Source organism: Orcinus orca, chromosome 4 (assembly GCF_937001465.1).
Source record: "Orcinus orca chromosome 4, mOrcOrc1.1, whole genome shotgun sequence".
In the NCBI taxonomy this organism is placed as follows: Eukaryota; Metazoa; Chordata; class Mammalia; order Artiodactyla; family Delphinidae; genus Orcinus; species Orcinus orca.
The window spans coordinates 25,433,636-25,446,447 of NC_064562.1; the positions used below are offsets into that span (position 1 = coordinate 25,433,636).

At 39.1% G+C, this 12,812-nt stretch overlaps 1 protein-coding gene across 1 annotated transcript in view; it reads left to right on the forward strand.

Annotated features, from left to right (window-relative positions):
• Nucleotides 1-5,775: 5,775 nt before the first annotated feature.
• Nucleotides 5,776-12,812, forward strand: part of SMARCA5 (SWI/SNF related, matrix associated, actin dependent regulator of chromatin, subfamily a, member 5) — a 46,558-nt gene continuing 39,521 nt past the window's right edge. Inside the window, exons 1-2 of the mRNA XM_049709518.1 lie at nt 5,776-6,208; nt 9,395-9,469. Of these exons, the coding sequence (XP_049565475.1) occupies nt 6,032-6,208; nt 9,395-9,469 (252 nt within the window). The 5' untranslated portion in view covers nt 5,776-6,031. The remainder of the gene's footprint in view (nt 6,209-9,394; nt 9,470-12,812) is intronic.

Here is a 12,812-nt window from a genome sequence, read left to right on the forward strand (position 1 = left end):
ATAATCATGTGAGTTTTCTTCTCTAACCTGTTAATATGGCAGATAATATTAATTAATTTTCAAATATTGAACTACTCTTGCATCTCTGGAATAAATCCTATTTGATCAGGGTGCACAGTTCTTTTTATACATTGTATAATTGTACTTGCTAATATTTTGTTAAGGATTTTTGCATCTATATTCATCAAGGATATTGGTCTTTCTTTTATATAGCGTCTTTGGTTTGGTATCAGGGTTACAGTAGCTTCATAAAATGATTTGGGAAGTGCATCTACTTTTTTTTTTTTTTTTTTTTTTTGCGGTACGCGGGCCTCTCACTGTTGTGGCCTCTCCCTTTGCAGAGCACAGGCTCTGGACGCGCAGGCTCAGCGGCCATGGCTCACGGGCCCAGCTGCTCCGCGGCATGTGGGATCTTCCCGGACCGGGGCACAAACCCGTGTCCCCTGCATCGGCAGGCGGACTCTCAACCACTGCACCACCAGGGAAGCCCGTATCTTCTTTTGTGTAAGAGACTGTGTAGAATTTGTGTAGAATTGTGTAGAAATATATGGTAGAAATCTCCAGTAAAGCCATCTGGGCTTGGAGATTTCTTTTGGGGAGTTTTTAGGTTATGAATTTAATTTCCTAAATAGTTATAAGGCTATTCAAATTATCTATTTCATATTGTCTGAGTTATGGTAGATTTTATTTTTCAAAAAAGCAGTCTATTTCATTTAAGTTGTCAAATTTATGTTTGTAGTATTCCCTTTTACCCTTTTGATGTTTTCAGGGTCAGTAGTCATAGGTCCTGTTTCATTCCTAATATTGGTGATCTGTATCTTTTGTCAGTTTTCCTAACAGTTTGTCAATTTTATCCTGTCAAAGAACTAATTTTTTGTTTTATTTTGTCTAAGTTTTTCTGATTTTAATTTCAATGATTTCTGCTCTTGCTTTTATTATTTCCTTTCTTCTGCTTACTCCAGATTTATTTTGCTCTTCTTCTAGGCTTCTGAGATGGAATCTTAGATTTGAGACTATTCCTTTTTTTCTGAATGTAAGCATTTAGTACTATAATTTTCAGCACTGCTTTAGCTGTTTTCCACAAATTTTGATATATTGTATTTTTCATTCAGTTCAAAGTACTTTTTCTCTTGAGACCTCCTCTTTGACCCATGGGTTATTTAGAAGGGTGTCATTAAGTTTGGAGATGTAATTTTTGTTATTGATTCCTAGTTTGATTCTACTGTGGTTGAAGAACACTGTATAATTTCAATTCTCTTAAATTTGTTGAGGTTTGTTTTATGGTTTCTCTTGGTATATTTTCTGAAGGTTCTCAAAAAGTATGTATTCTATTTCTGTATGGAATGTTCTATAAACGTTAATTAGATTATCTTGGTTGATGGAGTCATTGAGTTCTATATCTTTCCTGATTTTCTGCTTAGTTGTTCTATTAATTATTAAAAGATACCATAGTCTTCACCTATAATTGTGGATTTTTTATTTCTCATTTCAGTTGTCAGTTATTGCTTCTGATACTTTGCAGCTCTGTTGTTTGGTGCATACATGTTTCAAATTGCTATGTCTTCTTGGTGGACTGACACTTTCATCATTATGTAACGTTTTTGCTCTTTGTAATTTCCTTTGCTCTGAAGTCTACCTAATAATGATATAGTCACTCTTGTTTTCATTTGAATAACATTTGAGGGATACATCTTCCCATCTTCTTACTTTCAATCTTTTGAGCAAAGGAACACCAAATTTCTTAACCACAGCTTTGGCTACAGTTAATTCATTTGAAAATATTTCAGGAGTAGTGGTGGTTAAAATTTCATTTGGGATTATAATATTTGGGTTCCAAGAAGTTTTTTACCTAGAGCCAATTCAAGAAAGAAGAAAAATCTTTCACAAGGAAGGAAATGCACAGAGGACTCGAATTTTTAACTTGTAAATAGTAGGGGAAAAAAAGGTAATTTTAAATGACTACATAAATACATGAATTAACATTCAGCAGACACAAAGTCACCCACTGATATGAGTTGGTGACCAAATATGAGGGGGATGCATTGGAACCTTACTTAATGTTTTTGTTTAATAGTAGGACAATTCTGAAAAAGATACATATGTGATCATTGGTATCTAGTGTTGGAAATCCCCATTCTTAAGATACTCACAAACTCAACACTGTTTTATTGTTGTCACGTAGTAGTCAGACTTTATTTTCCTAGGCTTTCACAAAATAAATGAGTATGTGAGGAAGACAGCCTCAACATTACTACTTTGCTTTTGATAAACTTAATAAAATCCTTTCTGTTACCATTCAAGGCCAAAATGTTGAGAGAGTCCTGGCTCTTTGGCATCTTTTGTCCTCTGGCAATATCTCTTTGCTCCACTCTATTCAGCATACAACATGCTGTTCCAGCACACTAAATCCAATAGAGGGAATTTTAGGTGTAAACAAAATGTATTTGCATATTTGAGATTAACATGATTTTACATTGTAGTATTCTATATCTGGGAACATGTTTAAAGTAGTAATTCCTTCTAGTGTTTTCGTGACACTACTCCCTTTACCCTCCTCCTTATTAAAAAACAATTAGATTACCCTTCCTACAGCTAGAGGCTGACCCTTAGGCTTATGAGTCTTCAAGATTAGAATACCTAACACTTGAACCCAGAGCTCACTCTATGTCAGGCACTGTATTAAACACCCTACGTACACTAGGGTGTTTTACAATTAAATGATTAAATGTCATTTAATTCTTATGACATTATTATAAGAATGTTATCCAAACATAAAGTCGGCATAATATAATAGCAAAAAGATGAGAAAAGACTGACTTCAGAGCAGTTAGATAACTTGCCTGCATTCACACAACTACTAAGTTCTTGAGCCTGCATGGGAATCTAGGCTTGCCTGACTCACTAGCCTATTCTCTTGCCACTATACCAATCCTACGTTATACTATCAATTTCGGAACTAGCTGTTAGTTTTAGCCTCTTAGTATTTGAAGAACAGGCCTTTGTCATTTGGCCACCATGTAAGTACTACCATCTGCCTAACTCAATTAACGTCCCTATAGCTCAATTTCCGAGCATCCTGTCTTTTCTGTAACTCCTCTCTCCCCTTCCTCCCTGCTTCTAGACCCTGCTCAAAATTGGTTTCTCTGTCCCTGTTTTTAGATTAGTGATTCAAACATTCAAACATTGTTTTCTCTTCTTCCTTTCTTTTTTTTTTTTTTTTTTGGCTGCATTGGGTCTTTGGTGCTGCACGGGCTTTCTCTAGCTGCAGCAAATGGGGGCTTCTCTTGTTGTGGAGCACGGGCTCTAGGCATGCGGGCTCAGTAGTTGTGATTCACGGACTCTAGAGCACAGGTTCAGTAGTTGTGCACAGGCTTAGTTGCTCCGCGGCATGTGGGATCTTCCCAGACCAGGGCTCGAACCCATGTCCCCTGCCCTGGCAGGCAGATTCTTTAACTACTGTGCCACCAGGGAAGTCCCTTCCTCCTTTCTTTTAAGTATCTTTTCTCTATAATTTTCCCCACAAGATTCTCATACAGCGTTCATATGCTCATATGAGAAACGCACTCACAATATAAATGTGTATGTTAAAAAAGACAATTGTCATTTTGGAGGCAATTTTATTTATTGTTTTTCTTGCTATTTGTTTTTCTTAAATTGTCAGACTTAAGCTTCATCCATTTATATATTCAGTATATTTTTAGGGTTTCCAAACCAGGACCCAAGATATTTACCTTTCATTATAGGGTGAAGAAATACTCTGAATATTAAATAAATGTTATATTCTTTCTACTTAATGTCAATATTAAATAAATATTTACTCATAAGTATTTATTTTATTTTTATTTTTAAAAATATTTATTTGGTTGCGCTGGGTCTTAGTTGTGGCAGGCTGGTTCCTTAGCTTTGGCATGAGAACTCTTAGTTGTGGCATGCATGTGGGATCCAGTTCCCTGACCAGGGACTGAACCCAGGCCCCCTGCATTGGGAGCGCACAGTCTTAACCACTGTGCCATCAGGGAAGTTCTCATAAGTATTTATTGAGTGTCTATATGTCAGCTACTCCCCTAGACACTAACTTTTTACCCTTCCACACAATCTCTTTTTGGTGAAAGTATTTTTTAGATATTAAAAATAAGTTTGCTCAATATAAGAATACACAAATTCATTTTAGAAAAAATTAAAAAATACAAACAAAAAAGAATTAGGAAATATACACCAACAACAATCACTTTCAATACTTTTATGATTATCCTTCCAAAGTTTTATTCATATTTTTGAACTGCTAAATTTTCTTTTCAGTTAACACTATAGAATAAACATTCTTCTACATTAATTGTTGTTAAAGGTCAAGAATAGTTCATTTTGTGGGTGTACAATAGTTTTAAAATCATACTTTCAATGTTGGACTCTTAGCCTATTGCTAGTTTTTTTGCAATTACATGCGAAGCCTGTGATGAACATCATTTAGGTATTCTTCTTTTCATATATCCTTAGGCGGTTCCTTATAGTCTCAGAAATAGCATTTATAATGGGCTGGGGGACATTTTTCCAGATCTCAATTAAAGAATTATCACTCGATTGGTTAAAAGTTTGCAGCCTATATATTCATAGGAGATCCCTTCTGTTTGAAATTCAACATAATCAACAGTTTGCTCAAGCCTTAACTCTTTAAAAGTGTGTCTCCTTTATTCAATACGTACTGATAAGATACTGGACATGGGGATACAAAGATGAATAAGAGCCTGTGCAGGGCAGATAGCAATTTATTGCAGTGTGCAGATTTGCTACTGAATAGAACACGCTGCGCTTAAAATCTGCAGCAGATGGGTGCGCAAGACCCTCAGGCTGTGTTGAAGAGAGGGCAAGGCAGTGTACAAACCAGTGGTGAATAGTTGTAACATTTCTTAAGAAGAGAAGAATGTACATTTTAATTTAATATTTGGTGGTTGAGGAAAAGATACAACCCATCGCCTCTTATCTATCGATTACTCACGTTTCTCACTTACATGGTGGTGGGCACAGTTTGCTTACTTTCAGCATGTAAATTCAGAGGAAATATCGCCTAACTCTGCACCGAAGAGTAGAAGGAATTTAGAAATGACTGATATAGCTAACATCTGATGACAGAAAAATTAAAAATCACACTAACGGGCACTCTTCCTTAGACAACAAAACAGTGAGACGTCAACTGGAATAACCACAACGTCGTCAACACAGTGGCGTCACGCGTATAAGCGAAGGCGGTTAAAGTGTTAAGGCCTGCCCAGACCTCCATGCTGCAGTAGGCAGCGCAAAACCTGTGCAAATTTTCAGGGAGTGCAGCCGATCGCTGCCAGCCACAGGAGATTCGGCGTCCGGGGACCGTGTGCCGTTAAGAACGCCTGTAGGATTGCACTCGCGTCTTGCCCGGGAGCGGAAGCACAAACCTACGCGTACGAGCCCTCCCTTGAGGCCCCGCCCACTCCTTGCCCTAGAGCTTGCTGGGGGCCCTGGAGGGGGAGTGGCCAAGGGCGAGGAGGAGAGAATGCGCATGCGCAACTGGAACTCAGTCATTTAGCCAACTATCAATCTCGCGAGTGTTGAAAGTCGGTGGCGTAGGTAGTAGACCTGGATGCAGGCGAGATAGATGATATCTACCACAGGAAGAAGAGGAGGCGGCCAAGTCACTGCGCGCTCCCGGTCCCTCTTTCGCTTTCCTTTCCTTCTCCCTAAACCCTCCGCCCTACAGTAAATCAGCCCGCCTTCCTGACCTCAGTGACCCGGGTGACCCCGCCCACTCTCGTCGACGTGATTCCCGCCGTGAGGTAAAGCGCTGGTGGAACCCCGAGCCCGGCGGAAGAGGAGGACGACGAGAGGGGGAGGCTGCTGGGCCTGGCTAGGGCTCGTCGCGGAGCCGCGGCGAAGGGGGCGTTCGGGTGGTCCTCTCGCTCCTCCACCAGCTCATTGCGACGTAGCCTCCCAGGCCTAGGCCTCCTCCTCATCTCTGCCGGGCCCGGCCTCTGGCAGCAGCGGGTGACGCAGAAGGAACATCATGTCGTCCGCGGCCGACCCTCCGCCACCCCCGCCTCCCGAGAGCGCGCCTTCCAAGCCCGCAACCTCGGGCGCCGGCAGCGGGAACAACAACAGCAACAAAGGCGGCCCCGAGGGCGTCGCAGCCCAGGCGGCTGCCTCTGCGGCCAGCGCCGGCGCCGCGGACTCTGAGATGGAGGTGAGAGCGGCTCGTGGCGTGGGGAGACGGCGGGATGGGGAGGAGGAACTGGTTCCCTCGCCTCTGTGTTAGTGATGAGACGCAGAGCCGAACTTCACCCCTGTGCACCCAGACTCGGCCTCGGACCCTGTGGATCCGAAATGATGCTCTCACCCTTGCGTCCTGCGCCTAGCCTATCCCAGCCGACTCAAATGGATCTCTGGCACTTCACATTTACATTATTTGTCTCTTTGGCGAACCTTGCCAAACCCTCGAACGCTCTTGTTAGACACATGTTCTTGATTACTGAGGCCGAGTGGGATCTACCTTTTTTTTTTTTAAGCTAGACTCCCATAATTCCCTCGCCCATCTCTGAATCTCGATTTTAGTTTCCACTAAACTTGGGGGGAGGGCGAGGGAGATTTCCCCTTAGGAAAGAGGGTAGATGGGCGCGGTGGGGAAGGCATTTAAAAGGGGCGCCTCTGAGGACTTGGGCCTCCTTTTCTTCATCCCGGTCCTTGCGGGGGAGGTATCTGTTCCGGGCAGAAACAATGGCGAGAGCTGGATAGCCGAGGGCGCAGTGGGGATAAGCGGGGCGCAGCTGCTCCCTTGGAGGGAGAGGAGGCTCCTCCCAGGCACTGTTCCATGGGGAGGGAACTGACCAAGGCGGCAGCAGCTGTCTTGAACCCCCATCTCATTTGGGGAGGAGTGATGGATGGATGGATGGATGAATGAGTTAGTGAGTCAGGGGCTTTCAGACCAGCGCAATTCCTCTTTGGGGGCCTTGGCCTTTTTTTTTGAAAATTGTTACTTTTCGCTGCCGAGCCTGTCTTTTGGGCTGGGGCTGGCCGGCCAGGGGATGGTGACAGTACTGCGGGGGTGGAAAGATTGGGGAACTGCCAGGCGGGTCTCTTGGGTGTGCTCCAAGGCTTTGCGATGTCTGGGAACAAAGTGATTGCTTGCTCCTTCCAAATTTTATTCTTGGCCTTCAGTCTGTTTTGAGATATTTTATAGTTGCAGCCCAAAGATTTCTGGGAGTTTTCCATCCTTGGACAGATTGAGCGAAGGTAATACTGTTCTAAAAACGAACGTTGCTGCAGGATTAATAAGGAATTGGTAGCGCCGTTTACCATTGAAGCATTTGGCGCAGTAGTTTTATTTGGGCAACAGCGGTCTAATCTAGGGTGAAGTAACATGTTACTAGTTTTTCAAAGAACTTTTAGCTAAGTGACGGTGGGTTTTGGTGGATTAGGACATCTGGTGTTCTGTAGTTTTCAGTGAGAGATTTGTTTCAAATTCATATCTGGTGTTGCCTGTTTTCTCTTTCTTCAGGTTTTAAATGGTTCTTTTGCATTCCCAGGGTTAACTTGGATTCCTGCTTCGTGGTTTAAGGGGGTTTGAAGTTTGACACTAAAAGCAATTGTATGTAAATATGCAGTTCTCTGCAAATTGCTGTCCTTAGTTGTCCTCAGCTTCTCAAAAGGGGCTGTCATTCAACTGTTGGAATAACAACCAAAGTCTCACAAGAGGTGTTACGGAAACATCAGAAAGCAGAATAATTTAAAGCCTAAACTAAATATTTTGGCTTTCAGTTGCTATTTTTAAGTTAAAGTGGAATTAAAGTTTAACTATGAATATTAATGTTACAACAAGTACCAAATGATGTCAGTGGTATTTTTATTTGCCAGATGGGGAAATTGAGTCTTCTGGTAAGTAGAACCCACATCTGGCTCTGAAGCTGACCCTTTCCCCGAATATCTTGCCCTTTCATATTCTTACAAAAAAGGTGTTTGACGATTTCATTTATTGAAGAATGACTTAGTTATTTTTACCTTCTTAGAATAGGAACATCAGTAATTTTATCAATCTTTTTACTGACTAGTTTTAGTTTTTATTTTTTCCTTCACATTATACTGTGATTTTTCTTTTCTTGGTCTTTTAATTTGGGTTTTTCCAAAATCATTTATTTTCTGACAGAGCCCACTTTCCTAGAAATACTAGCTAGCTTTCCTATGTATTAGGTTAATTTTTTCTTTTTGCTTGGTACTGATAGGTCACGGAAGCAGTCTTATTTTTTGTTTATTATTGTGATCTTTTTGGCAATGTGGATGGGGCCTGTCTTTGTTCATCCTCATTTCTCAGTATTGACTTGACTGATAGGTAGGTACACTGTATACCAGTAACTATCTGACCTCAAGAGTCCTAAATCCAAACCTTTTTTTTTTTTTAATTAAAACTGTGAAAGAAATAATGACTGCTGTTGGAAAGCACATCTTATTTTTTTAGGATGTATTTGACCTTCCATGGTATCCCATTACCATTTTGTGAAGTAGGCTAGGTTGGTGGCTTTGTCATTTTTACTTGTGGAGACCAGAGATTTGTGATGAGCTTAAGGTTACACAGGTTCCTACAGGTCTTAGCAATGAAGTTAGACTTGAATTTGGGTCAGTTGACCTCTTAATTTTAGTGCTATACCAGCCCCATCCCCCCAACTTCTTAATCACAGGTAGTTTTATTACAGTATGTATTGACACACACAGATTAGTACATCATTAATGAAAATTAGACTTTCACCAGCTCTTCTTATGTTCTTTTAATGGATGAGTGGAACTTTGCAGTGTAGTTGTTGCTGTTATTTTGTTGTTTGTGGCGTTTTGAATGTCAGGGTGAATAAATTTGCAAAAATAGCACATTTATTACCAGTTAAGGAATCAGATTGTACTTAAAGGGTATTCACTTTAGGCTGCATGATGAAATTTTTTAATTTTCCAGAAGATGGGAATCACCGTGACTAATGCGGCTTTCCAGGTGTATATTTGTGTAGCAGTACAGTAGATACTGCAATTTTATGATTAAAAGGGAACGTATTTTCTTCACATTTTATACTGTTGAATTTAGCTTCATAATTTTTGATTAGAAAATGAAACATTTGCTGAAAGTAATTTTGTTCTGGGATGATGGAGATGATAATCTTGTGTTTCAGTCTTGGCAATAGCCATGCAGTTTACATATTTGGATTAAATAAGTTGTTATCATCATGGTATTTTTCATCAAGGTTTCCTATCAGGTAGGATGACAGCCATTTAAGTATCTGGGAAATTTGGGACAGGAGTTTATTACTTTGAATGTGTTTTGGGCAGAAATCAGTCTAATAATGGTGTGTTGAGTATTCTTGAAGAACAATCCATGATTTTTCCCTCCTACCAGGAAGTATTTGATGATGCGTCTCCTGGAAAGCAAAAAGAAATCCAAGAACCAGATCCTACCTATGAAGAAAAAATGGTATGTTCTAGGCATATGAAGAGTTTTATATAAGCTTTTATTAGGTGATTAAGTGTACCAAAATTGAAGCACAGATACCCAATTTAAATATGTATAACGTGGAGTACTATAACTTTTGTACCTTACTTGACTTACTTGACTATGTAAACCAAATATAGAAGTATGGCATGAATTCACATATTGTGTAAATATGTGGGTTATGCTAACACCCCTTATATTTTAAGATTTAGCATTTGGGAGTGAGGTGAGTTAAAGACCAGAGAAGTAATTATTCAAGGTAATGTTTATTCTGCATGTGTCTGGCATTGTACTCTACTGGTTATAAAGCAAATAAAACATGCTCCTTGCCTACAGCCTTCTTATAATATGGATGGGATCTTTACAAAAGAGAATATGAATGTTATACTTGAAAAATACCCAGCTCATGTTTCATATCCTCTTAGGAAACTTTATTTTACCCTGAGTTAACCAGTACCTACAAAGAGCTTTAAATTTAAATTTAGATTCAATAATAATGACTAATAGTGAATGATTATTATGTAGCAGGCCCTGTTCTAAGTGCTTTGTATGGATTAAACTCATTTAATTGTTTTGAAGTCTTAAAAAGTTAAAATAGCAGGTGTAATAATAACACCACTACACAACACAGTATGCTTCTTAAGAGTGGGGACAGTGTCTTCATCTTTCTGTCTTCAACACTCAGAACAATATCTGGCACATAGTACATTTTAACAAATCTTACTTTCCCCTTGTTCTTTGACTTTCTCTTCAATATCAATAAATGTTTCTGAATCTCTTAAATAGCTTCAAAATCCTAAAAGTATGCACATGTGTATATGTATACACACATATAGTGTGCATAATACATATTGCAATATGTAAAGTAGAAATGATGTATTATTCTATATGATTTCTATTACATTTATATATGTGTATATCTGTAACTGTCCTGCTGCCTTTCTTTGCTGTCAAACTTAATTGAAGGAAAAGATATAATTTCCAGCTCTACTTTTCCCATTCGTTCCATTAACGCTTCACAACTTAGATTCTGTCATTAACACTGTACTAGTGATTCTAATGGCCAGTTCTTTGGCTTAATTGTAGTTTGATTTTCCTTGCTGTCACTTGTGTTTGACACCATTGACCACTCCACAGAATTTTTTCTTGCCTTGAGAGACCTTTTTTTCCTTGATGATATCCTATTTACTTGACTAATTCCTTTGTCCTTCTCATTACATTCTGAACGTTTGTTCTTGGGCAGTTTGATCCTTGTCACTGGTTTTCATCTGCCATCTCTAAGTGAATACTTCAGATGCCTCCAACCATTGCATTTTCATTTGTTTGTTGGACATTTAAGTCCCTTTGGTACCTCTTATTTAGGAGTGTCCAAAATTGAATTCCTTATCTCTACCCCACACTTACACTTAGGATTATCTCAATGAATGAAACTTTCTCTTAATAAATACCCAAGCTGTTACAGTACCTCATAGTTTTAATAGTCTTGGCAAATTTAACTTCATAAATATTTCTCTTATCTTTTCCTCATCACCCTAGTTCAGTATTCTTCTGTTGCATGAATAATTGTGTTGGCATCTTTATTTGGCTCCTTTCTGATGCTCTGGCTTCTTCCACATCTCTTTGTGTTTTTGCAAAGTATATTTACAACACAAATCTGATTATATAATGGAGGTTTTCATGGTTCTTTACAATGCTTCTTGTCTTCACGGTTCCCTTTATTGTAAATTTTTTCTCACTTCCTACAGATTTTTTAGTCTCCTAGTTTAATTTCCTTTTTCAACATCATGATCTTGAGAAGCAGTTTTCTTCCAAGCAACTTCTTTATCATCTGCTAGATCCTATTCATAGGTAAGTCTTGATATCCACTCTTCATTCTTGAACCCAAGATGCTGAGTACTACTTGAGAAAACTAAAATAATAGTGCTGACTGGTACCGGAATAAGTTTATGGTTTTTACTGTCTTTGGCTTTCAACAATCCCATTTAGCCATTCTAAAACTTTGCCACTCTGATTAAGTGTTCTACTCCTTTTCTGCCACACCCTCATTTTCAGTCTTCCTCCACAAAGAATTGCAGGCCCATCATCAATTTACTTCCTCTCTGTTTCCAAGCATGTATGGCTTCTACTGTCCTGGTCGTTTCCTTCTGTCTCAGAGAAAGAAGCTTTTTCCAAGGCTATTGATTTTAATCTTCCATTTGATTTTATGCTTCGTTCCTTTTAGGTTCCTAATCTTATTCTATTGTTTCTGATTTTTAGGAAGCGATTTTTCTCCTTAAACCTTTTTTTTTTTAATTGAGGTATAGTTGATTGACAGTGTTGTGCCAGTCTGTGCTGTACAGCAGAGTGACTCAGTTTTACACATCTATGCATTCTTTTTTTAATATTCTTTTCCATTATGGTTTATCCCAGGAGATTGGATGTAGTTCTGTGTGCTAAGAGTAGGACCTTATTATCCATTCTAAATGTACTAGTTTGCATCTACCAACCCCAAATTCCCAGTCCATCCCTCTTCCTCCCCTCCCCCCATTGGCAACCACAAGTCTGATCTCTATGTCTGTGAATCTGTTTTTATTTTGTAGATAGGTTCATTTTCCTTACCCCTCTTTTAAGATCTCAAGTCATTTTTATCTTAACCTTCTCATTTTTTCAAGCAGCAAGGTCTTTGCCTGTTATTCCCCTCAAACCTTTGCCACAGTTCTACTGAAAGCTTATTCTGTGTGTTCTGAACTTGGTTTTTTGCAACTAGTTTGTAACCGAGAGAGAATTTTGGAAATTATGGAATCTTTTGTAAGGCCCTGGTGAAACTTATATTTAATTCTTTAAGACAGTAGTTCTCAAACTTGACCTTGTAGAAGATAACAGAGAACAGAGATCTTGGATATTTTTGGTCTGATGGATCATGAACCACACTTTGAAAAAATACCACCTTAAGACATCTAGAGCCATTAAAGGTTTTTGAGCATTAGAGAGGTGTGATAAGGTCTAAGAATTGGGGGGACTCCCTCCCTTCTCTGTTGAAACATTACCTCTGTTTGGATTTTCCTGATCTTCCTGGTTAAAATTTCAGTGCTCCTTGCACTTGCCATCACTCTGCTTTATTTTTACTTCTGAGTATTCATCATTTTCTGACAATCTTACATAATTTACCTATTTTCTGTTTTCAATATTGGATTATAATGAAAACTTCCTAAAGAAACAAAACACCTTTTCTGGTAGACACACAGAAGTATTTTTTGAATTGAATAGGTATTTATGAAGAAAATTTTGATTTGAAAATGTTTTTAAAGAAGTGAAGAATACATATTCAGTGATTTGAATACTGTAG